We start from the raw sequence: 24662 nt of genomic DNA, 5'->3' as shown, positions 1-24662 counted from the left end.
GGCAGGTACTCGCTAAGGGCAATGCTCGCTCGAGCAATTCCCCTTAGCGAGTATGCTCGCTCATCGCTACGCTGGAACTTGTCATCCCCCCTTACTTCCCTCAACGGCTAGAGAGAAATCTGCGTGCTACTTTATATAGCGCGGTGCGGAAAGGGTGTTATTATTGACATGTGGGCAACATTATGGAATGCCGTGTTTCTGCTATTGTATGCGCTATTCTATATGGAGACAATGTAAATGCGGCTCTTCTGGACTCAAAACCCACATCAGACGATTCATAAACCTTCACTTTATTTTCATATATTCTGCATTGTATAATTTAGGTTATAATTATATCTTTCAAAATAAATTAATTTCTTTTAAATTCTCTGCATACGCACAGCAGCATCAGGGATTAGCACTAGGCATGCTATGTACTGGAGGGCGCATTCAGCCTTGTCAGCTATGGAATAACGCAGAAGTGCAGCAGTGTTGGATGCCAGTGACATCCTGCAAGAATGTGTTAGGGTGCGTTCACGCGGCACGGATCTGCTGTGGATTGTGTTCCGGATCTGCAGCAGATTTCACCCTTCAAAGGAATTATGACTGAAGTGGTGAAATCTGAATGAAAATGTGCAACAAAATCTGCAGCAAATAATCTGCGCCTGAACACACCAATGCGGTTTGAGATGAAGGGCTCGTTCACAGGAGCGTATTTGGACCACGTATTATGTATGCAGTTTTTGCGTGCGTAATAGCCAGTGAACAGAACGCATTGATTTTGGGTTCGGTCACATGAGCATATTTTTTTTTCACACTATGCGAGATCACGTGGATAGATACGTGGCACGTCTGATCTTGGTGCCGATTACGGCACGTAGAAGCCCATTGAAATGAATGTGCGCGCGTAAATATGCAGGAAACCTGCACATTGATGCACGGAATCAATGCGATTTTGCGTGTTCTTTTCTGTGTGAGCAAATACAGACTGTATATGCGCACACAAAAACATAGTGGGCATAACTAACATTCAGTTGCTTTACTACACAGCTGAAATGCGCTCACGCCCGTATGAAGGAGCCCTTAGGCTTAAGAGTCCACTGCCTCCCACCCCATGTGATGTATTACTCTTGTCTTATGTAAGAAGTTAGTTCCCGAGGTCTGGGGAAGATCTGGTCCTCAAGATGTTGGAAGGCAGCTGTTTCTCAGAAAAGGCTCCTTACTGGTTCTTCTTGTCATCTGGAGGAAAATAAGGAGGTGGAGGAGGGAGGTCCTGTGGGAAAACAAGATCACACTGGTCATGACTTAGTGGTGAAACCGATCATCTTCACATCTATACTGATAACATGACAAGAAGTGCCGCCACGTTGGTTGTCACCTTAGAATTTTCTATCATCGCTTTCTAAGACGCTCTGTGACTTTATTGATTAAAAGCCATAATGACAGTTTACTATCAGTGATAATTATATGGCGGCACTTCCCATTGTCTGCCGCATCAAAACAGAGTAACTAATTCTTAACAAGTCAAACAATTAGTAAATGTTGGCGGCTACTCTCACTTCTGATTTACTAAAATATGGCCAATTATTGTGTTTTTGCGGAAGATCTCTTTAAAAAACATTTTTGTTCTAAATGCAGACCAGCAGGTAACGCCAAAGAAAATCAATCCAGCTCACCCTTTTTGTGTAGTCAAAGACAGCTAGCCTCCGCCATGTATGGAGTGGGATCATCTTCTGCTCCCGCTTTATACAAACCCCACACCCAGGGGATGTTTAAGTACATTCTTTATGGGGAAGGGGTGAATTAGCATCTCTTGTGAGCCGGATCACCAAGTTCATTTTTATGATGCTCACTGTAAAGCGCCACATGGCGTCCTCTACAGTTGCACTTTGCAAAGGCTCTTCACTTTGGGTAACTTGGGAACCCAACTTTGTGGCATCCATACGGCTCAAAACAGCACTTCTAAAAGGTGTAGTCATGTGAACCATGGTAAAACAGATTAAAGCAACCGTTCAGTTTCAGGACAATATTCTGTCCTGGAACTGGTATCTTACCTATACTTTATCTTCTCTTCCTGGCCCCTCCGTTCTACTGGTTTGGTGCTTAGTTTGCAGGCGGCTATAATGGCCACTGACATTTTCTAGGAATTTAATAGATCATGTGAAGTGATCTGTGATTGGCCGGTGCTGATCATGTGAGCAGTACTAGCCAATTACACAGCAGCTACAGTGCACTGGTAGTCCTAACACTACCAACGCACTGGTAGTCGAAAGATGGTGGAAGCCATCTTGGCTGCCTGAAAAACGAAACCAGCAGAGCAAAAGGCCAGGAAGAGAAGTACAGGTAAGATACCTCTCCATCCTTTGGTCCTGGGACAGAATTTTATTCCAAAAATGGAAGGTCCCTTTAATGGCAGCAAAATATCTTTCATGTATACGGGCAATGTGAGAAATATACAACGCTGTATATTGGATCAGTTGCTTAGGAGGCAAGTCTTAAAGGGTTGTCCAGTACTAGAAAAAAAACAAAAAAAAAAAAGGTCTTCTGCTTTCCAGAAATACTGCCATGTCCGTCTATGGGTTGTGTCTGGTATTGCATCTCATCCACATTCAACCAAACAGAGTTGAAGTGCAATACTACACAGTCTATTGACAGACATGACACGATCTTAGGAAAAACAGCAGATGTTTTTTTTCTAATTCTGGACATCCGCCTTTAAGATCTATGCTCACCTTTTATTTGCAGCAGCAACTAAAGAAGACTTACCGGTGGCATGTAAACATGTGGGTTGGGCTGACTGTTGTAAGCGCTGGCAGCCGCTTCTGCAGCCTTGGCCTCAGCTATACAATAAGCAAAACACAAGTAGGAATCAGAAATAGAGTATCCATTATACATGTCAATACTTTGTCTATTGGGAAACTAGAGCATTGGTCGCCTAGACAGGAAGTGATGTCGTCTGACTGACAGATGCAATCAGGACAGTATAATATGGAGCACAAGGGGCATCACTCAGGAAAAGATCTGCAATCATGTGAAATGTTGTGCTGTATTTGGTACAGAGATGGTTTTGTCACTGAACTTACCCTCTAGAGGCGATGTCCACCTTTCGTAACCACTTTATTTTCTAGGACCGTAGTTACTTAAAAATATTTTCTACCATTTTTGTCTAAAGCGCCTGTGAACACCTATGTGTTTCCATGGTAACAGACTACAAACAATTTGTGTAGTCTAATCCTGCAGCTTCCTGTTAAATATACCTTCGGTAAGTGGGGGATAGATGGAAGAGAGCAGGATTGCAGCATCAGATTACACAGGTTGTTTGTTGTCGGATTCCATAGTTCAGTGTTTCCTAACTCCAGTCCTCAGCGCCCCCAACAGGTCATGTCTTCAGGATCTCCTACAGTAAAAACCCCTTTTTCAATGTCTGAGGCACCGACGAGAGTTACATCACCTGTGCAACACTGAGGAACCCTGAAAACATGACCTGTTGGGGGTTCCTGAGGACTGGAGTTGGGGAAACACTGCCATAGATACACACAGGGCTGTATACATAAAACGATAGGATATTGTTTAAAACAAGACAGTTTGCAGAGGTACAATATATTTTTTTTTTACAAAAATTAAAAACAATTGATTGCAAAGGTGGACTGGCTTAAGACTAAAGAAGTAGTCACAAAATCATCGCCACAACCGCCTGAGCTACTGAGCAGTCGTGTTAGTAGGCTTGTTGTGTTACCCACTTGGAAAAGTTGGGTAGATGGAAGATGAAAAGGCAAACCAAGTAATAGTAGTTATGTGAACAAGGTTTGTCATGTATGTAAGAAGGTTTAGGGAAAAACTGGGTGAAATAAAATAGTAGCTGCTCATTGTGAAGGAGAGCTATGCTAAAGTCAGTGCATTGGGGCTGCAGGCTGAGCACTAACAAAAGCAAAAACATAGGCGATAAGAGAAATCTTGGTTACAGAAAAAGAGGAATAATTACAAAGAAATGGCGTTATGGTTGAGTGTGAAATGTGGTTATAGGAAGTGCAGAAGTCTCCGGCTCTTATTACGTGGCAGCCTATTGAGACGCAGTGTTTGTTGTTCTCCTGTCCTTGCCGAGTGTAATGGAAAAAGTTGGGGCGGCAGCCTTATGCTCCTTCCATAACTCTTATTCACTATGATGAAAGTTATGGAAACCGCATAAGGCTGCCACATCTGAAACGCCTGGTGAAGTGGTGGGGAAATCGGCTGTGGGTTTCTCAGACCACCAGGAAATGCTGAGATAGGAATATCCCTTAAAAAAAAAAAAAAGCACACACAACCAGTAAAACAGCTGTAAATATATGTGCGGTTTTTTTTGCAGCTTTACAATTTAGGAAAGCGTTCCCAGAACTGCTTTTATGAAAAACCAATGCTTTTTTCAATGCAATGGTTTTCCTTCGGTCATTTATCCCAGTGGCCAAAATGAAAAAAAGGTACCTGCTGAAGTACAAGGCAAATCAGGAGCAGAAGCTGCAGGGTTTCCTTGGGGTCCCATGGGTCCCGGGTAAGGGGGAGGAGGGTGCATGTACGCCATAGAACCGTCCTGCATAGAAGGTCCTGGATAAAAGTCTGTAAAATAATATGGCATACATAAGATCAGAACACATGGCATTAGTATGTTGTATGTATTACAGTGAAGGAAACATTTCTCCTTTCCCCCCCATTGATAGTCAATCCAATTAGAATCGCTCTACTTAAAAGTGATGTAAACAGGGACTTTAACTGGGTGGGGTGGAAGGATTAGAAGCGAACAGTATGTAATGAGATCAGCTGCTCTGCTTCTTAACCAAGTCTTATGTGACAGCGAACTACATATAAAAAAGATATTAACCCTTTCCAATCCACTGTCTGACCTCTGAAGACATGATTTAAGGCTGTACAGCTCTGCTGTTGGAAGACGTCCGTCGGGGTTCTCTTACTGTATATTGCCAGCCTCTCTGCTGTCGGAGCCTATCCGACGTGTCACCTCAGGCAGTACTGGCTTTAGCCAGCATATAGCGCCGTTGTATAACAGCAGAAAAAGAATAAGCCCCCTAGGAAAACCAGGATACAAATTGGATTGGAAAGGGTTAAATACACAGCATTTATTGCAACGTATGTATTTCTCTTATGATATATGGTATACTTCTAGAAACCTAAAAGTGTAGAAACTATAAACAATCTCGCTTCCTTGTTCCTGTGTGTTACTACAATGTTGTACTGAATGTCATTTGATTGACAGAAGTAACCATGGAATGTTCCAAATTACCCTTACATCAGTCTGAAAGCATTGTCTAGGACTTTTAATTTCTGGATCATCCTTAACCCCTTAGAGGTCCGGGACATATAGTTACATTTTGGGTGTGCGAGGATTGTATAGATGGGGATCGCGGGATTCCAAGAATTATAAATTAAAAAAATCAAAATAAAACGAAAAATACATTTTGTATCGTTGCATCCATAAGTCGACTTATCAAAGTAATGCATTATTTATCCAGCATGATGAACGTCATGGAAAAAAAAAAAAACACAAAACATCAGAAGAGCACTTTTTTTGGTCGCCTAGTCTCCAAAAAAACCCTTTTCTTTAAAAAGCAGTTTATATTCTAAAATAGGTCCTGATAGAAACTACAGGACATCCTGCTAAAAAGGAGCCCTCACACAACTACACTGACGGAAAAAAAATAATGAAGTGTTATGGCTGTAAGGAGATAGCAGCAGAAAAGAATTGGAGAGAGGGGTAGAGAGGGAGGGCGAGAGGGGAGACCAAGTAGAAAAAGAAAAAAAAGCTCGGGACCCGGCGTCCCACATCACAAAAATGCTCGAGCCTCCCATTGTAGTCAATGGGGTTCGTTACTCGAGTAGAGCTCTCAAATTTTACGACTCAAATAACGCGGACCCGAGCATTTGGGTGCTCGCTTATCTCTACTCACCACCTCTTGTGGTAACCTGTTCCACTCATTGATCACCTCACTGTCAGAAAGTTTTTCCTAATATCTAATCTGTCTCCTCCCTTTCAGTTCCATCCCATTGCTTCTAGTCTTTCCTTGTACAGATGAGAATAAGGCTGATCCCTCTGCACTGTGATAGCCCTTCAGATATTTGTAGACAGCTATTAAGTCTCCTCTCAGCCTTCTTTTTTGCAAGCTAAACGTTCCCAGATCCTTTAACCGTTCTTCATAGGACATGATTTGCAGACCGCTCACCATCCTGGTAACTCTTCTCTGAATTTGCTCCACTTTGTCGGCCTTTTTTTTTTTTTTTTAAATTGTGTGCCTAGAACTGGACACCGTATTCCAGATGAGGTATTTTTACTGCAGCTCAGTTTAATAGGTTGTCTTATCATAGATAAATGCTATTGCAATGGAAATGAATAATGGTCATTCAGGTGAAACGTTACTGTGTAATACTAGCCATGGTTCATAGAAGAGGGTGCCAAGCGATGGACCTCTCTGTATGACTTCCATATATCCTAGTAAGGTATATAGAGAGTGTTAATGATACAACTACTATAACTTGAACGGGCTGAATGGGACAATAAGACCGCTGGACATAGCTGAGTCAGCCACCTCCAGCGATCCCATTAAAGTGAATGTCCACCCTCTGCTGTTGCACACTTTAGTCCTTCGGGATGCGACTTGGGATGGATTTCATAGTATAGACTGTTGTGCGACAACCCCTTTACGTTCATCTAAAGTGCTAAATATAATGTATACATTTACAAGGAATAAATCTTACCTGTCGGCGGAGGAGGAAAGGGATAGCCAGCGGGAGGAGGATACATCCCATTAGCTGCAGGTGGTGGATAGGCATACCCTCCATTGGGCATATATGGAAATCCATCAGCTGGTGGTCCGCCTCTTGAAGCTAAGAAGATAAATACGTTAGGGTGGTATATTCAATGATATATTATTACTGGGATGTGCTTAACAGGCTCAAATCCAATCGGTCCAATCCCTGTGTCCTCCTAGCTGCAAACATGAAGAGTTGATGGATCCATCAAAAATCTCATATATATGGCATTCTGTCTTGAAATGCTGGCTCTTGGATTTATAAATTGAAATCTAGGTACTATTGCTCCTATTAACCCTTTCCAATCCAATTTGTATCCCGGTTTTCCTAGGGGGCTTACTTTTTTTCTGCCGTTACACAACGGCGCTATATGCTGGCTAAAGGCAGTACTGCATGAGGTGACACGTTGGATAGGCTCCAACAGCAGAGAGGCTGGCAATATACAGTAAGAGAACCCAGACGGACGTCTTCCAACATCGGAGCTGTACAGCCTTAAATCATAATGTCTTCAGACGTCAGACAGTGGATTGGAAAGGGTTAAAGGGGTTGTCCCGCGCCGAAACGGGTTTTTTTTTTTCAACAGCCCCCCCGTTCGGCGCGAGACAACCCCGATGCAGGGGTTAAACAAGAACACCGGACAGCGCTTACCTGAATCCCCGCGCTCCGGTGACTTCTTACTTACCTGCTGAAGATGGCCGCCGGGATCTTCTCCCTCGGTGGACCGCAGGGCTTCTGTGCGGTCCATTGCCGATTCCAGCCTCCTGATTGGCTGGAATCGGCACGTGACGGGGCGGAGCTACAAGGAGTCGCTCTCCGGCACGAGCGGCCCCATTCAGAAAAGAAGAAGACCCGGACTGCGCAAGCGCGTCTAATCTGGCGATTAGACGGCTCCATGGAAACGAGAACGCTAGCAACGGAACAGGTAAGTGAAAAATTTCTGATAACTTCTGTATGGCTCATAATTAATGCACAATGTACATTACAAAGTGCAATAATATGGCCATACAGAAGTGTATAGACCCACTTGCTGCCGCGGGACAACCCCTTTAATTTCCAATATTGTTACTGGAATAAATGATATTTGAAAAGAATGCTATATATAAAACTATAATCTTGATGGAGCCTGATGCAGATATGACCGGTGAGCATCCGAACAGCGGGAATATCTTATTACTTATAATGCAATTTATTTCCATTGCACACATTTTCTGGGTGCATGTCCTGCCGAATTGTTTCCACAAGTCTCACTTACCTTGTGAGGCCATTTGTAGCATTTGTTGTCCGAACTCAATAGCTCCCCCAGCAGGAAAAATGAGTTTGAATGTGGCAGAGCCTTCCCAGCCACCTATAGATGAAACACAGGAAGAACTCATGATGACACCTGAGCTAAGTACCGGCAAGATGCCACAAGTTTAATGTACATTTAGGCTGAACATGACGGCAATGTAACACCTGCAAGCAAATATGTATTACCACCTAATCATACTTCAAATAGGTTGTTATTCAACTACTACTGAATGGTAAGGCCAAAGATAATCCATTGTGAAAGTCAGACTCTATCTGAGCTTAGACACAGCAAAAAAATTGCCTCCTTGCATTATCAGAGGAGTCGGGCTGTGAATAGGCAGCTTGGAGGCATGATGGTGCCATTATACTACGGTAGGCTGAGTCATCTATACCCAGCTAGAAGTGCTTTATCTAGAAATCCTACATAATGGGATGTCAGTGACAGTTTGGTGTTGGGCCAAGATAATTGACAATTGCAAAATCGTCCACAATGATGCAAGCTTAGTAACTCACGCCTACGTGTTCTAAAACAAGTCGGAAACAGAAAGTAGAAAAGCAATTCCTTGCTATGAGAAATGCCTTTACTATAACTATGCACTAGCTCTACACACTTGTTTGCCTTGCAGGGGTTGTACCATAAGGAAAGCCCCATCGAGGTCGTAGAAAGAGGTCCCACACTTAGGACACCACGCAAATGCCCAGAGTTAAAAAGAAAACAAAAAAAAAACTAACAAGCAGCGACTTTCAAACTGGCAGACATGAATCATCCATGTAATGTAGAATTTTCCCTTTCATTGCCGCAGTGAGAAATGTATAGTTGGACGAATCTCCTTCCTGCAAGATCAGCAGCTTTCTAGGAAGCCAGGACAGTGATAAAAGGTATCATCTATCCAGAGCTGGTGACCCTTATATGCACCATAAGTGATCAGGAGACTATAGGGACAATACTAGTATTATTTATAGTATCAGCATTTTTGGTGGCGCAATGTGCCACTTGCTAATCTAATATATAGTGAAAGAGATTGGGGTTGGTACAAAGATTTCCATGCAAATAGTAAGCTGTTGGCAATATTTACAATTTTCCAGAACATTGCGAACACCTATGAAGAAGAAAACATTAATATTCATACTGCAACATTGAAATCTGTTAAGTTTCTGAAGGGATTCGAGTTGGTATGTGAGGTGTCATTTATTGGAGTCTCCACACAGGTGTCCAGCTGTCTCACAACCAGCTACAGACTGCCAGACTGAGTACTGTTTTATCCATAGCAACTGAGGCCATGGGGGTTTGTGGGAGATGTAGTCCACCCATAGCATATTAGCCTTTTACACCCTACCTCCGCACCATTCGGACCTGATTGGTTGCTTGGATTTAGTCATTCACGGTGATTGGTTATTTTGGGTTGGCTGATTCACGGTGATTGGTTATTTGGTTTGGCTGATTCACGGTGATTGGTTGTTTGGTGTGGTTCGAGTAGAGGTGGGGTGTAAAAGGCTAATATGCCCACCCACAATCCCTCATTCAGTGTACAAGGATAAAAGGACCTGTGATGATGTCACAGTCATGTGATCAGGCTCCGCTGTTTAGGACCTGTGATGTCATTGGCATGTGACCATGGGGGGCAGAGCTCAGAGACCATCTGACTGATCACACGACGGTGACATCATCAAAGGTCCTGTGAGCACACGGCTGCTTGTCAGCATATTAACTTATTCCACAAGACTTCTGCTCGATTCACAACCTGATTGGTTGTTTGGGTTGGCTGAATCACAATTCCAGCAACCTGATTGGTTGTTTGGGTTGGCTGATTCACAGTGACTGCAAATCGAGCAGGAGTCTTGTGGAATAAGTTAATATGCCTGCAATGACGTCACCACCATGTGATCAGGGGCAGAGCACGAGAAGCACTCACACACAGACAAGTCGTCGTTAGCACTTTGATTAACAAGGGTTGTCTTTCGGTATATATGAGAACAAGCTGATTACAGGAAGTTCAGCTGCTGATATTGTCAGCCATCACCAGGGAAATTTGCTCTACGATTCTTTGTTTTTCCTGCAGCACTGATATTACACCGCAACGCTGAAAATGACAGGCATCCATTTATGGAATGGAGAGCGGCAGCCCAATAGATCTGCTATATCCAAAAACCAAGTTAATAAATGGGGTCCAAAAAGGGGGACCCAGCTTACCTGCTCTAATATAACATCTAAAATGAGATTTGTGTGTAAAGGCAGCGACTGTGTAGTAAGATAAGGGTGCATTCACCCTGCATGGTCAAATCACATATTTGCAGCAATTTTGAAAAAAAACAAAAACATTTTGATCGCACGGCGTGAACATACTCAAACCTACCGGACTGGAGCAACGGAGTGGGTTACAATGTGCAACTTACCTCCAGGCTCTGCTCTCACTGTGCCCTTGATAAAGTTGGCTCCAAAAACAGGCTGCTTGATTTCACAATCTTTCATCAGATAGAACGGCATCATGAATGACTGCATCGGGTCCCTTCCTTTGGATGAAAATATCACCTGCGGGTTTAATAGTAACTTTATATTAACCGGCTGTACGACTTATAATAGGACATAATAGAAAGAGGGAATTATCCTCATCATTAAATTTGGTTTTCAGGAGACTTCATGATGGCACACTCAGAGAGATTGTCCTTTGACCTTCAGGAACAGGAAGCACCAAGAGGTTACAAGGACCCCTCCGCTCAGCAGCCCCAGTGACCTTCAAATTACACTGAGGACATGATAATAATAAGAAAAAAACTTACTATATAAAAAAGTGGGAGGTCTCTAGAAGGACGCCACCATGAAGACTCGTGAAAACCGAATTAACGGTAAGGATAATTCCCACCTTACACAGCGTCTTCATAAGCACACAGAGACATACAAAATTCATTGCGGGGTGTGTGGGGGGGTGGGAGGGGGGGTGACAGCTTGAAGGATTTTCCTTCTAAAGCAGCTAAATTAAGGCTGCAGTGCTTGCAAAAGGTATGAGGAGTGGACCATGATGTCGCTCAACATATCTAGTCAATTGAGGCGTAAGATTTTTCCACCCATGAAGTCTCCATTGCTCTTGTGGAACTGGCTTTTTGCTAATTTTGTAGGCTTCTGTGATAGGGGAAGGGAAGGGACTTGTTATTTGTCTAGCGCCAACTTTTTCCACAGCGCTTTCAGGTAATCTATTACCCACCCAGCAAGCTGGTTACTTATTTTACCGACCTAAGAAGGATTGAAGGCTGAGTCAACCTTGAGCCGTTGAACCCGCAACCTTCAGGTTGTGAGCGAGAGCTTAGGACTGCATTCTCCTGCCTTAACACTTTGCGCCACATAAGGGCCCATAGGCATTAGTCCTCTAAAGTTGGAGGACAGAAGACTGATGTAAAAAGGTCAAGTGCCTTGAGCTCCCCAATCTCAAGCATTCACGTCTGTCTTCAGTTATTTCTGGATCCTAATGCTACTGCTCGACTGAGATTCTGGCTCTTTATCCAAGAGAGTGAGGCCTCATGCCCACGGGCCCGCACGGTTTCTCCGTACAGAATCCTGCAGTGGATTCCACCCGGCCCGCAGATATGAGGCCAGAAAATACATTATACGCACCTGTCTGGACGCTGGGGGAGCTCTCCCCCCCGTCGCGGCTGAATCTTCTTTCTTCTGCCCAGCGGACGCGCTCGGGACGCCGGCAGCGTTTTTTTCTTTTTTTAAACTCCTGCTTTCCCGCAGCACGGACACAATGCCAGCTGCGTCTGTCGCGGATGGCTCCCAATGACTTCAATAGAATCCGTGGAAGCCATCCGTGTGAGAAAAAAAAACGTACAAAATGGAGCATGCTGTGGGTGTTTTCCTGCGTGTGCGATCCACACGCTGGGTAAAAATGACATCCGCAGGTATTAAATTACCTAATTAGTTAATTAGTCTATGTCGGCCAAACCAGAGAATCCTCCAAAGGTCTCAGCGATTACTGTTCTTGTGCTTTTCCACAGGAGTGATGATAGCGATGGAGTACGCAGGAGATCTCTTCTGGCCGTCTGCCTCCATTCAGAGAAAATGGGCAGCCATTCATAGATAAACGACTGACTGTTTACAGGCTGACAGTCACTTGGTTTTTAGGTGAGCTAAAGACCAAGTGACTCCAACAAGTGAGTGATTCTCGCCTACTCATCCTGTCGGGTCTCATGTTTACACGGGCCGACAGTCGCCCGTGATCGCTCATTTGGGTGATTATTTAGGCAACTGTTGGCCTGTGTAATAGTACCCTTAGATACAACGCAGGGAAGAGGTGGGGAACTCTGTGCGCCTGTGATACTGCATGGCAAAACACTGTCCCCTATCACCGGCTGAGAATAAGCGTTAATTGCATCTCTTACCCTGTAGGGTGTTAGCATTACTCGGCCTTTCTTGGTCCCTCGGAAAATGTCAGGGGTGTTCTCCATGTCACTGAATGCCAGCTCCACATGTTCATAGGACATCAGAAGGCTGAAAAACAAGAGTGAACAGTTCACACACTTGAAATAGATTCTTACTGCAAAAAGAGAAAAAAAGTTAGTAGGAAGACCGAATTCATCTATTCAGTCGCTGAAATACTACTGCCTGACCCTCCAGCACCCTTCAGAGTTCTTTGTATACCTTGTCTAAGGGTTTGTTCAATGGAAGCCACCCCTGCGGGATCCGCACCAAAAGGTCCGCCAATCAAATTTGCAGGCTTTATTTCATTTGCGGATGCCCATGTTTCCCTCTGGGTGTCTTGATTTGCGGATCGTCCGGAAATCAGACCCAGCCGTGGACATTGGGCCTTGGCGTAGGTCCACAAATTGTGCAGAAAATCCACAAGACAAGCATGGGGATTTTGGTACGGATTTTGTCCGTGGAACTCACTCACTGCATTGCAATGACTGAATTCCGGAGTGAAAATCTGCGCCATTTCTGCAACAAGTAGAGAGAGGGGATTCTCTTCTGCTGTACATTTATGGTGTTTGCGAAAACCTCATTCACTCACACTGTGCCAGACATTACAGCGATATTTTGGAGTGAAATCCACAGCAATTCCAGAAGGTGTGATTTCATCCTCAGGCTACATTCACACCGCCCCACCGTGGGCCAGAATTCCTAGAACAGTGGTCAAAAGTCCAAGAAATCAAGTTTGATAAATGGCGCTCATGACTGTGTGTTAATGAAGATGAGGGAACAGTCCGTTCCGATGGGTAGAGTCAGGTTCTTTCCCGATTGCCACTCGTCTGATGAAATCGTTTCAAGTCGCATCTTGTTCTTAGATTTCGGATTGTGAATTTGCTGTTTTTATTCTTCGTTTTGCCCGATCTCTGTGTAATACGGTTATTTATGTTTTATATAAGAAGGGATTACTGGAAATAGTTAATTAAGGGATGGATTTCAGCATTCTGTTAGTTTGCTATTAAAATGATCCGTTTTTAAAAATAGGAGGTAAGTGGACCTAAAAATAGGAGCTCTTTAAATATGGATACTTGTTCTTCCACTGGACCTACAGGATTAGTCTGGACGGGTCCGGCGTTATATTTTTTATTATAATCACCATTCATATGTATAGAAAATGATTCTGTAATTTATTTTTGCTGATGCTTGCATAATACCGACTCATAATATACTTTCTCCGATAATGACGAGTGTTCAGATGTACCAAATAATGTACCAAATGCGTATTTGTCTGCGCCGCGCAGGACTGAACATTAGGCATTGGATAATCTTTCGTAATATATTTCCGCAAGATTATAACATAACGAGATCTGTAAGATTATTTAGTTAATAAGGCATTAACGCTCCAAATCCATTAACCCCTTCCCTCCCCATGACGCAAGGGTATGTCATGGGAACGGGGTACTTTCCGCAAAATGACGTACCCTTATGTCATAGGGGTAGGGCGAGATCATAGCAGATCTCGCGCTATTCCGCAGGGGGGAGCCGGCTGTCACTAGTAGCCGGCCTCCTGCTGCGACAGCGGGGGGCATCGGAGATGCGCCCCCCCCCCCCCCCCCCCCCCCCGCTGTTGACCCCTTCCCTGCCACGATCTAAGTAGATCGCGGCAGGGAAACGGTTCACAGAGGGAGCGCGCTCCCTCTGTGATTTCAGCCGGCTCTCACGATGTTATCGCAGAAAGCCCGGCTGGTTGCTTTGGCAACAGGATGCCAGATACTGGCGTCCTGTATTGCCATTGCCTATGATCTGCTGTAATAAGCGATAAGGCATGGCAGGAGAGAAGTCCTGGAAGGGACACAAATGGTGTAAAAAAAAAAAAATCTAAATAATGTACAAAAAATAAAAATGTTAAAAAAAAATGTTTAAAAAAAAAACAACCTTTTTTATGCTTTTTCTCATTTTAGCATGAAAAAAATAAAAATCCCACATTTTTGGTATCGCTGTGTCGGTAACGACACGTACAATAAATCAAACACGCTTTTTATCCTGCACGGCAAAAAGCGGTAAAATAAATAGCTAAAAAACTGATGCAAAATGATAATTTTTAGCATTTTATCTCCCAAAAAAATGCAATAAAAGTGATTTTAAAAAACCGTATGTACCCCAAAACAGTACCAATAAAACCTACAGCTCATCTCGCAAAAAATAAGCCCTCAGAGAGCTCCGTCCATTGAAAAATAAAAAAAAGTTACAGGACTTTGAATGCAGCGATTTTAGAAAAAAATAATTTACAAAAAAAAGGGGTTTTATTGTGGAAAGGTGGAAAAACCTAAAAAAAAAAAAATAAGAATTTTGGTATCGCTGTAACCGTACCGACCCGCAGAAAAAAATGGATTGCGTCATTTATGCTGCATAATTAACGCCTTAAAAAAAAAAAAAAGGACATCTATGGCAGAATTGATGCGTTTTCTCTTCCTACGATCATAAAAAAAAAAATAAAAGTTTTACAATATAGTCTATGTAACCAAAAATGGCACCAATAAAAACTACAGTTCGCCACGCAAAAAACAAGCCCTTATACGGCCGCGACAACGGAAAAATAAAAAAGTTATGCCTTTTAAAAATGGAGATGAAAAAATATCAAAAATGGTTTGGTCCTCAACGCCAAAATAGGCCATGTCATTAAGGGGTTAAAAACCATAAAAAATTTTAAATACCGTATACACTTGAGTAGAAGTCGAGATTTTCAGCCCAAAAAATGGGCTGACAATCTCCCCTCGGCTTCTACTCCAGTCAGTCAGACCTGCCAGTGAATCCGAAATAGACAGAGCTCAGATGATGATGAGGCGACATTCATAACGGTATATATCACATTATTACAGCTGTGAGCAATACAGAGATTAATTAGTACTGGAAATAAAAGGCTTATTAAGGTCATTTTGACAAGATTTGTTTTTTCACTAACAGATTATATAGAATAACAAATTTATTCTTTTGACGGCGTTTATATAGGAATTGTGGCCGGCCAGCTGCCCAGCATAGCGCCATATCACCGATTATCGTTACACACTAATCGGATTCTTATTCGGCATCCCCGAATTAGCAAAACTACAGATTTTGACCATTAAATTTGTAAATTTCTCTTTTGTCCAACTTTTAAGGTACGCTGGCCCACTGTGCGCCTGTGTGAAGATCGGGCCAACATGGGTTTCACATCGTATTTCATTGAAAGTCGCCTTGCATCGCTTCTGTGAAATTGTGACCCTCAGTCATACACAGACAGCTGTCAGTCACTCATAGCTCCGCCCATTGGACTGTTCAGCTCAGGATGTGCAGAGATAGAAATGAATAAAACACAAGTTCTACTGGATCTTTCCCCATATATACACACACACAACCTGCTCGGCTCCTCCTGATCCATAACATGACGCCTGCAGTTTGGACAGCAAGTTCGAGCTGACAGTCTCCCTTTAGAAAAAAAAATTGCTGCTTCCATATTTTGACCCCCATAACATTAATTTTCCATCGATGGGACTATGTGAGGGCTTGATTTTTGATTAGCGACCTGTCTTTTGTATTGGTACCATTTTGGGGGACATAAGCCTTTTTGGATCTTTTCGTCAATTGTTCCTCGGAGACGACGTGACCAAAAAAGCGTAAATCTGCCATTATGAGTTAATTATGCGGTATTAGTACCGTAATGTGATATTTTAATAAACTGGACCTTTATGGATGCAGCAATACCAACTTTTACAGTTTTATTTGTTTTTAGATGCAACTACTAACAAAAGGTGTTATATTTTTAACCTGTATTTTTTATTTTTATAGTAATTACATTTTTTATATTAATTCCTATAGGGGACTTGAACTTGCAATCACTTATACAGTATAATGCAATACTATGCTACTGCGTTACACTGTATTTCAACAGGCCATCTATTGAAGACATGCCACAGGCACATCTTTATAGGCAAACTATCATGACGGCCCTGTGATCTTACGGTGGTGGGGCTGTTCTGGACACACAAAGGCCGCTCTCAGAAGTAACAGTGGCATTTAAAGGGTTAACACACGCGATTATCTCCGATTCTGGCTAGGTGTCAGCAGTCAAACACAATACACACACCCACCCACCCGCTGTGCATGGAGTTAGTTTGGCCCATAGCCCACTTCATATATAGCATATCCAGTAAGGCTGTATATAGCCATAAATGGGATGAGAAGGGGTTAACAGTACCTATCATTTTTAGCAAATACATGTACTCACCATAAAAATAGCAATTCTGGAGAATCTTTTCTTAGAACTTTGTACAGCCATTCCTCTGTTATTCCTCTTGGAAATATACTACATTGAGAAGTGGGTGCTACCATTCCTCTTGTCACAAGGGGGTGTCCTTACAGTCTGTACAGGGACACACCATACTGACAAGGGGAGCAGTAAGCCCAAGTTGTCATTGTACTCATACATTCCCAGGAGGAATAACAGAGGAACGGCACAATGTAGAGTTATAAGAAAAGACGCTCCATAATACAGGAGGTTTCACAGAGAGTACAAGTATTTACTAAAGCAGACAAGTCTGGAGAACAGACGGGTCCCCTCAAGTGCCCGCGGCGATGCCATCAGCATATTGCTTGCTGCAGACTAATCCATAAATCCTCAATCCGTGTTTATCGCTTGCTTCAAATTTTTTCTTTGTACCTGGCCTTATAGTTCAGCGAGGGCCACAAGTTATAGAAAAAAGAAAAAGGACCAAAGAAATGTAGTACTGCCCCGCCACAGCACACCGCAGCACTGCCCCGCCACAGCACACCGCAGCACTGCCCCGCCACAGCACACCGCAGCACTGCCCCGCCACAGCACACCGCAGCACTGCCCCGCCACAGCACACCGCAGCACTGCCCCGCCACAGCACACCGCAGCACTGCCCCGCCACAACACACCGCAGCACTGCCCCGCCACAACACACCGCAGCACTGCCCCGCCACAACACACCGCAGCACTGCCCCGCCACAACACACCGCAGCACTGCCCCGCCACAACACACCGCAGCACTGCCCCGCCACAACACACCGCAGCACTGCCCCGCCACAACACACCGCAGCACTGCCCCGCCACAGCACACCGCAGCACTGCCCCGCCACAGCACACCGCAGCACTGCCCCGCCACAGCACACCGCAGCACTGCCCCGCCACAACACACCGCAGCACTGCCCCGCCACACCGCAGCACTGCCCCGCCACAACACACCGCAGCACTGCCCCGCCACAGCACACCGCAGCACTGCCCCGCCACAGCACACCGCAGCACTGCCCCGCCACAGCACACCGCAGCACTGCCCCGCCACAGCACACCGCAGCACTGCCCCGCCACAGCACACCGCAGCACTGCCCCGCCACAGCACACCACAGCACAACCGGGGAGACAGATGCCTGGAAGGTTTATATCACATGTAACGTGTACTCAGGACTGTAGGTGGGTTTCCTCGCCCGAGGATCCGACGTCACCGTTTGCTCGCTCTCTTCGACGGTCAGTTTAGACACATTTTTTTCATTGAGGTCGCTCAGTAGCCGCAGCAGCGGATGAGAGCGGCAGAACGGATAGTGAATGAGCCATGATCTTTATGCCTGCATGAAACGAGTGATGAATGAGCGAATTATGGTAGTCCGTGTTACACTGAACGTTTATCATTCATTTTAGCGCATTTAAACTATTTTTGGAACGCCAATCATTCCGTGTAAAAGGGCCTCAGGGGCTCCTTCATACGTATTAATGCGCAATAATTACTGCTTTCAACAGGTTCATTCACATTTCCGTATTTTGCGCACATATTTCAGATGCACATACAAAAAAAATATGCGCAGCATGCTGTACTTTTCTGCGCTGAAGGCCCCCAGAGAAGTCAATGGGGGCTGCGCACTAATTAGCCATTTCAATCGGTGCGTCTTGTTTGCGCACAGAAGTGAAGGCGGAAAAAGTACATGAAAACACGCCAATACATGAGCAGACAAGCCTGGTGTGTGCTGTACAAACGCAGCGCTGAGCTGCCCACTAATAGGCTGGTGTGGAGGAGCCCCACACATAACCCTGCTGCCCACATAGGACATGACACCTACATGCATCTCTGCACTGCATAGTAATGACATACGCTACACGCGCCCTGATTGGCTTGCAGCTCCGTCAATCATGCCAAGCCCCGCCCTCTCCGACACTCTGCTACACAGGATGCTCCGCACCTCCGCCGCAGTGCTCATACTGTGGAAGGTCATAGAAGGCGGACGTGTCCGCACTAGAAGCGCTCACCCACCTCTCGCTGTTGTTGACCATGACCCCTCCGCCATCCGTATGGTTTCTGTTGAGCGCCATGTTGCTGTCTTGCAGTACCTGACAGTCCCGCACCCCGGCTGCAGCCAATCCGCGCTCACGGCGATGTGGTTACGTAGCAACCACCGCCCCGCCCTTCTGCTCTATAGAGCGGTGCAGACAGCAGGACTGAAGACGCAGCTGGTCATGTGACCGGCTCGTGGCTGCGGCAGAGAATCAATAACAGGAAGTAGAGGCGCCCACGTGTCAGGGCATGGGGCACATAGTCCAGGGTCACTGTGAATTACCACACCTCCATTTGCATGTTGCCATTAATTGCTCCTTCTAAGGACTGCCTAACATGAGCTTTTGGTAATTGCCTATTATGCGCACAGTTTTTGCGCTGTGCCCGTATTGCCTAGGTAACGGATTGCATATATTACATGCGTAAGAAAGATCGCAGCATGTTCCATCTTGGCGCCTGTTACAAGAGCATAGATGGCGATGGCACATACCAAGATGGGTCACATGGGCTGCCCATCACATGGCGATGGGCAGCCTGCGTGAGCCCGGCCTCAGGCTGTGTTCACATCTGTTCTGGGCGCAAATATGGCGTAAAATCCAAGACAAAATAGTGCAGCTTCATCCAGAAAAATGGCGGACTACATGTTAGAAGCCTGACGAAACCCGTTATAGCGAATGGGTTCGCCTGGCACTGTTAGTGTCTGGCTAGGGTTGCCACCCAGCTGGTAAATAAGTCCAAAGGCCGGTGCCAATATTTATTTTTTACCTGCCCTATTAACCCTTTCCAATCCAATTTGTATCTTGGTTTTGCTAGGGGGCTTACTCTTTTTCTGCTGTTATATAACGTCGCTATCTGCTGGCTAAAGCCAGTACTGCATGAGGTGACACGTTGGATAGGCTCTGACAGCAGAGAGGCTGGCAATATACAAAAGAGAACCCCGACATTGGAGCTATACATCCTTAAATCATAATGTCTTCAGAGGTCAGACAGTGGATTGGAAAGGGTTAATGGCTGGTGAAAAGTAATCGTCAACTGCCAGCATCTTCGGCTGGGCAGCAGCCCCACCCCATCATGTATTTAAAGGGGTTCTCCATGGAGAATACTAATGATGACCTGTCCTCAGTAAAACTTCTGCAATCTAGCAGAAGCAGGTTAGTCTGCAGTCTCCTTTAGAGGCTACATAGTGCTCAATGAGTGCTATATACTGAAGAGAGAAAGCAGAAATGTTACTTCGGCTATTCGACCCCGGAATCATGTGACTGCCAGGTGCCCCCTGCACAGCGGAGTTGCAGGGTCCTAGCAGGCCCAGATCAGCTCTGTTAGGGACTACTGTCACAACCAGGCGGGGTAAGTCGCTACAGTGGAAAAATGTGAGAAAATATGAATGACTCCAAAGGTCTTACAGTATACTGTATGAGGTCTGGTAAAACAAAAAGTTCCAAAAATAAGTAAAGAAAAAAAAATTTACAGAATAGAATAAAAAAATAAAATATATATTATAAAAAGACCGTTGCCATATGCACCCTGTAATCCGAGACTATAATGAGGAACCCATTCTTGTACTTTATTTTTGCATAAATATTCCAATTTTAAAGACTAACAGGTATATAGTAAAAAAAGAAAACACTTTTTTAGCTTTTTTTTACTGCTAATAAAAATAAAAAAAAACTGAAAAAAAAATTCTGTGAAAAAATATATTAAAAAATAGCCCTATACTTCATGGAAATGCTGCAAAAATAATATTGGTAACTGGAAAAAAAAATTGGGCAGTAAAACCACCAAATGGGTTAAATCTCTAAAAGGTGTCTGGCCGTATTGGACTGAAGCACCCTGGTCCTTAAAAAGGTTAAAGGGATTTTCTTGGACTAGTTAAAAAAAAAAAAAATCTACGGATAGGGAATGGTGGAGGAAAAAACGCAGTACTCCTCTCTTATGTGCTTGGTCTTGGAAGAAGCAGTTGCAGTCATGTGCCATTCATCTATATACATAAAGACGAAAGCCCTCACTGACTGACACGCCACTAATTCTCCAACTTCCCAATGTCGTAGAAACATTAAATTTGGCACGAGCATTGATTATGTCATAAATAGGAAAAGCTAATGGGTTCCAACTCGATTATTCAATTCTAAGCGCAAAAGAATTAGCGCCCAAATTTTACGTACGGAATCTAATTCTCTCACTTCCCAATGTCATAGAAACTTGAAATTTGGCACAAGCATTGATTATGTCAAAAATAGGAAAAGCTAATGGGTCCCAACTCGATTATTCAATTCTAAGCGCAAAAGACTTAGCGTCCAAATTTTACGTACGGAATCTAATTCTCTCACTTCCCGATGCAACAAATAATTACACAAATTTTCACAGCACAAATGTGTACTTTGCCATGACCATTCTTTGCGTTGTAAATATTGAAAATTTAAAGGATTGCAACTTGATTATTCAATCCTATGCATAAAAGTAAGTGACTCCCTATGTAATGCAACTAATAACACACATCTGTACTGCACAAACTTGAAATTTGGCATGACCATTCCTATGTTATGTAACTAATAACATATTTGCACCCCGTAATATATGAGACAGTTATCTTCTCAGCAAAACAAAACGCATTTAGAAATATGAGTATATACTGACAGGAATAAAACTGACTGTCGTATGTATTGAAAGGCTGTAAAGTAAAAAAGGAAGTGGACATTGACTGCTGCGATGGAGTATGCCTTTAAGTATAACAAGGGGCTGCAACCTTCAGTCTGGGTAGGAAATTTGAATAAAAAGGGGCGTTACCTTTCAGGGTAAAAATTCTGTGGGGTGACATTATCACATACAGTCTGAGCTAAATCTCTCTCCTATCTGCCTATACACTGAGAGGAATCTATCTGAACTGTGTGTTATGAGCAGCATGTGTCAGGTGGCACATTCTGTGTAGTTTTCCGTGTGAACACTAGATAAACACCAGTACCAAATTGACTCGGGCGAAGCCGGGCATATCAGCTAGTTGTACATATGACTGCTCAACCAATCACAGGCTTCAGAGGTGATTATTGCCCTTTAAAAAAAAAAAAAAGGTACTGGCACAAGACAATTGAAGACAGCGGTTGACTTTTTTTTTTCTGCTTGTCCACAGAATTATTTTTTAGTCTCAGAAAACCTATTTAACTCCTTGACAACCCACACTACCTGTTCAATAGTACATCATAGGCAGAAGGCCACAGAGTGAATAAAGGTTATTTTGCTACTTTATGGCATTTCCTCGCTTTGGCGACATTCTTTCTGCTCTATGAAACTGCTTCAAAGCCAAAAATGGCCTAGTCATCAAGGTTTGAAGAAAATCTGTCACACAGCTCAGTTTTCCCTCCTCTTCTCTGCACATGTCAATGTCACACTGTATTGTCATAACACTTTGGCTGCATTCATATGAGCTTGTGTGTGTGCCCTACATAGGTGCGCACAAAAGTGCACAAACACGCATGAATGCAGGTCCGTGCCCATTGCCTTCAGTGGGGTCACAGCTGCTGCCGACGGCCCCATTGCAAGCACTGGGCTGTCGGCAACTCCTGCAGTGATTTTTGGGGAAGGGCTTTAAATATAAGCCCTTCCCTGAAAATCATCCCTGTTTGTGTAAAAAAAAGAAAACACTGCGACAGTTAAGAATCTTCTGCCACAGCTGCCACATACTTGGTCATTCATTAAATTATATGAATGGCCAAGTGCTGCCAGTGATTGGCTGAGTGCTGTGACCAATTACAGGCAGCACTCAGCTGTCATTCACTGAATGGCTGAGAGCTGCCTGTGATTGGCTGAGCGCTTGGCCAATCACATACAGCCCTTTCAGCAGGCGGGGATTTTAAATCACTGTTTGCTGAAAGAGCTTCAGAGCAGTGCGCACCGGAGCCCCGATAGCTGAGGAGAGGTGAGTATAATTTTTTTTTTAAACACATTCTATCGATGATTTTCAGGGAAGGGCTTATATTTAAAGCCCTTTCGTGAAAATCCCTGCAGGGCTTGCCAGCATCCCATTGCTTTCAATGGGACTGCAGAAGTGCCGGTCCAATTGAACGCAATGGGAGAACATCGAGACCCTCTGCCACAGCTGTGACAGCTGTGGCAGGGGATTCTTTACTCCCCTCGGGGAGTCCTCTTGGCACTGATCACTGTGACAGTTCTGGCACAGGGTTCAGTGACAAGGGGACTCCCCGCTGGGGAATATAGACGCGCACCACAGACCTACGATGCACGATTGTCCTATGTTCTGCAGGTACGTGCATTTGCACGCCTTGAAAACACGGATATGTGAACACACCATAGGGAACCAATGTTTCTAATAGGAGTGTGTTTTTGTGCGCACACCTGTACGCACATATACACGCTTGTGTGAATCCACCCTTCCCCATTAAAGTCAAAAGGTTATCATCTTATGACCAGGAACCTACTATACAGTGCTAAAACTCCATTGATTTACATTGGGTCTTTCAGACCTAAGTATTACGCACATGAGAAAAACCCAAAACACAGCATGTCCTATTTTGGTGCGTAATACGCACCATTAAAGTCTATGAGTGCATAAAATACATAGTGAACACGCATGTTACATGCGCATTTGCTGCGTACTGCGTTTTATGTATATAATACGCAACCAAAATACGCTCGTGTGAGTGAGCCCTCAGGCCACATTCACATAACTGTATTTTAGTGGCTGTATTATAGATGAGTCTTATGGTCTAACCGTGAGTCTACTGACTCTACAGATCCCCTATGATGTTGGGATGTGAGGGTATATGTATATATTGCCATATGTTTTTTTATGCTTTTATACCTGTATGCAAGTTCTATTCAAAGTTAAAATGAGAAAAACTTATATGTCGCCTTACATCAGATATTCCAAAAGTTTACAAGGCTGAGAGAGATGTGTCCAGAAATTCAGAGATGATACAGAACCGAACACGAAGGCCGCGTGCTTGGCTGTCTTCCCAGAGGCGCCATATCAAGATAACGACTGTTAACTACGTATATGACTATCAGTGCCTCAGCCGGAAATCTGGACTTAACATATATGGTTATGCGGTGAATTTGAGCCAATGAGACCATCACCCATTCCTAGTGATGAGACCAAAGGGTATAAGATCCCATTTAATCTGTAATAAAGCGCGCAGTCATGTCCCCGTGTGAGGAACTATACCAGACCTCCGTGTGTGGTGTCTCTTCTTTACCGCCGGCAGCGGGGCATTGGGGTGGGCCTGATTGGTGCTGTACGCAGAAATTTCCCTGACAAATGGCGCCCAACAAAGTGGGGCGGTAAAACCGGAGCCGTGCAGCTCTGTCCACCCGGAACCACGCCACGGGGAAGCCATCCTGCTGCAAACCGAGCCTGATCAACTCACAGAACTCCAGGTAAGACCAGCATATATTTATGTTGTGTTTTACACTGCGAGTCTTGCAGCAGGAGGGACTATCTGTGTTTTGTGACCGGACAGGTTGGGTTAAGAGTTCTACACGGTAACTCGTGTGGGCTTCGGGTTTGCCGTCATGGACCACTGACCGTGATATGCGCACCAATCGCTCACCCAGAAACTAGTCTGTAGTCTACTTGTTGTTGAAGTCCGTAGCGTTCTAGCAAAAGTGAAGGTTGTTTGTTGTATCTGCAGAATTTTTTTTCTCTTTCTTTTCATTTAGTCTCACAAGAGAAGGGACCATCGGTTGTTTTTCCAGTATATAAGGGGCTAACAATTTGAAAATTAAGAGGGATGCATTTTGTGAGACAGGTTTCATAGGAGAAGGGACTCTCGGTTGTTTTGCCTTATATATGGGGCTAACGATTTGATTTCAGAGAGATGCATTCTATGAGGCTGTTTCCATAGGAGAAGGGACCCTCGGTTGTTTTG

At 44.2% G+C, this 24662-nt stretch overlaps 1 protein-coding gene across 1 annotated transcript; it reads right to left on the bottom strand.

The window, feature by feature from the left end:
- Window positions 1-275: 275 nt before the first annotated feature.
- On the bottom strand, window positions 276-18921 carry WBP2 (WW domain binding protein 2). The gene is made up of 8 exons (XM_066586671.1): window positions 18763-18921; window positions 12436-12544; window positions 10456-10591; window positions 8027-8119; window positions 6721-6849; window positions 4441-4572; window positions 2746-2819; window positions 276-1252 (listed from the first exon to the last, which is right to left on the bottom strand). Exons 1-8 carry the CDS (start codon window positions 18819-18821, stop codon window positions 1199-1201), a joined length of 786 nt encoding a protein of 261 aa, XP_066442768.1. The 5' UTR covers window positions 18822-18921; the 3' UTR covers window positions 276-1198.
- Between the last annotated feature and the right edge of the window lie 5741 nt (window positions 18922-24662).

The sequence above is a fragment of the Eleutherodactylus coqui genome, chromosome 13, assembly GCF_035609145.1.
Source record: "Eleutherodactylus coqui strain aEleCoq1 chromosome 13, aEleCoq1.hap1, whole genome shotgun sequence".
NCBI lineage: Eukaryota > Metazoa > Chordata > Amphibia > Anura > Eleutherodactylidae > Eleutherodactylus > Eleutherodactylus coqui.
Note: the sequence above shows the minus strand (reverse complement) of the source record. Positions and strands in the feature narration are given on the sequence as shown.

Coding starts and splice junctions, on each gene's coding strand:
- WBP2 (XM_066586671.1), bottom strand. CDS start 18,821: ATGGCGCTCAACAGAAACCATACGGATGGCGGAGGGGTCATGGTCAAC. Junction 8,120..10,455: donor AGTGAGAGCAGAGCCTGGAG/GTAAGTTGCACA, acceptor TTTCATCTATAG/GTGGCTGGGAAGGCTCTGCC. Junction 4,573..6,720: donor CTTTCCTCCTCCGCCGACAG/GTAAGATTTATT, acceptor ATTATTTTACAG/ACTTTTATCCAGGACCTTCT.